Source organism: Octopus bimaculoides, chromosome 8 (genome assembly GCF_001194135.2).
Source record: "Octopus bimaculoides isolate UCB-OBI-ISO-001 chromosome 8, ASM119413v2, whole genome shotgun sequence".
NCBI lineage: Eukaryota > Metazoa > Mollusca > Cephalopoda > Octopoda > Octopodidae > Octopus > Octopus bimaculoides.
The window spans coordinates 90,774,835-90,778,463 of record NC_068988.1 but is presented as its reverse complement, the minus strand read 5'-3'; the positions used below and the strand labels follow the sequence as shown (position 1 = coordinate 90,778,463).

General features: G+C 30.6%; 1 protein-coding gene across 5 annotated transcripts in view; it reads left to right on the top strand.

The window, feature by feature from the left end:
* The window catches only part of LOC106878555 (TLC domain-containing protein 4-B), a 78,029-nt gene extending 76,413 nt beyond the window's left edge, over nt 1–1,616 (top strand). For all 5 annotated transcript variants that reach the window (XM_052970248.1, XM_052970250.1, XM_052970247.1 and 2 more), the window contains one exon: nt 1,016–1,616. In XM_052970248.1, coding sequence (XP_052826208.1) covers nt 1,016–1,313 — 298 coding nt within the window. In that variant the 3' untranslated portion in view covers nt 1,314–1,616. The remainder of the gene's footprint in view (nt 1–1,015) is intronic.
* The last annotated feature ends 2,013 nt before the right edge of the window (nt 1,617–3,629 follow it).

Here is a 3,629-nt window from a genome sequence, read left to right as displayed (position 1 = left end):
TATATGTATGTATATATATATATATATATGTATGTTTATATATATGTATGTATATATATATATATATATGTATGTTTATATATATGTATGTATATATATATATATATGTATGTTTATATATATGTATGTATATATATATATATATATGTTTATATATATGTATGTATATATATATATATATATGTATATGTTTATATATATGTATGTATATATATATATATATATATATATGTTTATATATATATATATATGTATATGTAGATAGATAGATAGACACACATACACACACCTATCATTCTATCATCTTTTATTGATCTGTTTACTTTTTCTGTCTTTCTGTGTTTTATTCTGTACATTTCATGTACTTCTAGCTTTCAGTGTTGGGTTTTATTGACTTACATGTTTGCTTGCTGTCCCCTCTTTTCATTTTTCTAGCAAGTTGTAGTGCTCCTGAGCTTGTTATTCCTGTTACTATCATTGAATTTGACACTACCTTCTTGCTTTTTCACTACCACCACTACCCATAACTATTCTAGGAGTGTGACATCTGCTCATCATCTTGCATGACAGAATTTGTTGAGATCGGATGCTGACTCTTGCATCATCAGTCATATTTTCACTGAATATTGGAATCAGACATTGCTGGCATGATGGTGACACTCATTTACAGCTGTCACTCAATGAAACAGTAATACACACATATGCAGGCACATATACATTTACATGTATGATGGTCTTTCAATTTCTGTTTGCCAAATCCATTCACAAGGCTTTGGTTGGCCCAGTGCTATAGTATAAGACGCTTATCCAAGATGCCACTCTGTGGCATATCACTTAAGAATATTCATTATTCTATGTATCCTCTGCTCAGACATAAATTTATACCCACTACAGATTAATATTCCCATATTATTATTCCTATTATTATGCCAGATTTACATTCCATATTATTATTCCTATTATTCTGTTATTGTATTATTATTATTCTCTTACTCTTTTCCTTCTATCTTTACAGGTGGTTTCTAGATGTGCTTGGCTATGAAAAGAAAAGCTCCCTGTTTGTGGTGAATGGCATTGTCATGACTATTGTGTTTTTCCTCGTCCGGGTGGCTTGCATGCCGCTCTACTGGTACAAGGTGTATAGTGTGTGTGGCACACATTCATTCATCACCCTAGGACATATGCGCTATGTACTGGTGTTCACCTGTGTTGTGTTGGACAGCATCAATCTATACTGGTTCTACAGAATGTGTGCTGGGGTGCGCAAAGTCCTCACCTCACATGACAAAAATCGAAACATAAAGACACAGTGATTCTGGAAATTGCTGGAGCAAGTGTTATAGCAGTACTAGTAGTTGTAGGAGTTGCTGGAGGTGGATGAGGTGTACAGTGAAACCTGATGTATTACTTGACACAATATGAACTGTATATCAGTAAATGTGTGTGTGTAAGGGTGTACGTAACATAAACAAGGATATTAATACATACATACATACATACATACATGCATATATATATGTGTATTTGTGTGTTTATATATGCAAATGCATGTATGTGTATGTGTTTCATGCTATTTGATAAATTCTTACAAAGAATTTATCCTATTATTAAATTATACATACATACATATATATATATATATATATATATATATATATATATATATATATATATATATATATATATATGTTCATGTATATACATGTATGTATATATATATATGCATAGTATGTATATATATATATATATATATATATATGCATAGTATGTATATATGTATATATATATGCATAGTATGTATATATGTATATATATATGCATAGTATGTATATATGTATATATATATATATATATATATATATAGATAGATAGATATGTATATATACATAGATGCATCCACTGAAGATGATGATGATGGTGTTGATGATACGCACATATCAAGTGTGTTTATCTAGTAAAAATCAAATGTGACATATGTACAATCTGTTTCTCTCCGAAAGGAGATAAGATGTTCATATTTACAAACATATCATGAATTACAAAGAAGAAAGGAGGATAAACACAACCTGGGTAATGGGATGAGTTTAAATGACGGCTTATTGATAAATCTATATATTTTGATAAAACCTATAATAGGTTTGATTGTAGTTATAGAGTGAAGTCACTCTCTTCTGACACAAGATTTTTTGATTGTATTTTCTCTGGAAAATTTTGTCAATGGACTTTTGAAGTATGGAAACAATGCTTAGATAGTGGTTGTAAGAGGAGAAATGGAAACTTGTTGATCAGGCTGGTTAAGCATGCAAGTTATGTGTACAGAAAACTAAGTAAAGATATATATAGCAGATATATTGCTTGGTATTTTGATATAGAACTTATTGGCTAAGTGTGTGAAGTTGGCATAACTTCTTAAGGGTTAGTTAGTAGTCTATATGTATGTCAGTTGAACTAATGTTTGTTACAGTTATCTGTCATGAAATAATAACTTTAGTGTTAGATTTTATTTATTTATATATTTATTTATAGAGATGGTGGTTGATTTCAGGGATTTGGCATGATGAAGGGATATGAGCATTCTCGTATGCATGCAAACATACATTCATCTAAATTCACATGCAGACACGTACATGCCTGATCATACGAGGTGATAGGAATAAATATATGGTAAATATATGGTAAATCTATATGATATGATAAAAAGATAAACATAGAAAATTTAATATATGGTATAGAAGGGTAAAATATCTGATGCATTAAAATAAAACATAAAAATAGATAACTGTTAATGGATAATAGTCTCTTTCTGCTCAATATATGTGTGTGTGTGTGTGTATATATATATATATATAATGTTTCACTAGTAGTTTTGTGATATCTTTTGGGGTTCTTGGTTGCCTGTGATACTTTTGTATCATTAGCATAGCTGGTGAGAGTAGCTGTCTGTAAATCGAAGACATGTTCGAGAGGGCCACCACAAAGAGTAGTGACTTCAGTAAAGGCCCCAAGGGACTTGGAATTAATGTCTCCACATAGTGTCATTGGCTGCTGCTGCTTTCCTTTCTTCTTTGTAGCTCATCGTATATCCATGAATGTGAATAATTTCTTATCTTCTATTAATATTTAATAAACTCTGGAGGTTGTACATTTGTTGCTTTTCGATTTTAAGGGAAAATATTGACTTCATTTAGTCGTATTAAGTTCATTAATTTGACTTTGTTTTACTTGTTTTAATGAATAGCAATCTATTATAAATATATATCTATGTATATACTCTCTCTCTCTCTCACACACACACACACATACATACATGCACGCACATGCGCGTGTACAACATTAGCACATACCCGTATGCTGCATGTATGTAGTGTGTGTGTGTGCCTGAATGTTGTGCTAATGTTGTATGTGTATAATGATAAAGAAATGATAGCTTAGAATGAAACAAAAACTAAATTTGGTAAAACAGAAATATTGACCAAATGTTGGTTCGGGAGGGAGCTATGTTGAAGAAAAAAATACAGAGTTGAAGAAGATAAAATATGATTGTTGTAGAAGAGAATCTGTAGTCAACATGTTTGGGATAAATCAATGATTTCTGCACATGCATGTGTGTGTACATATATATATATATA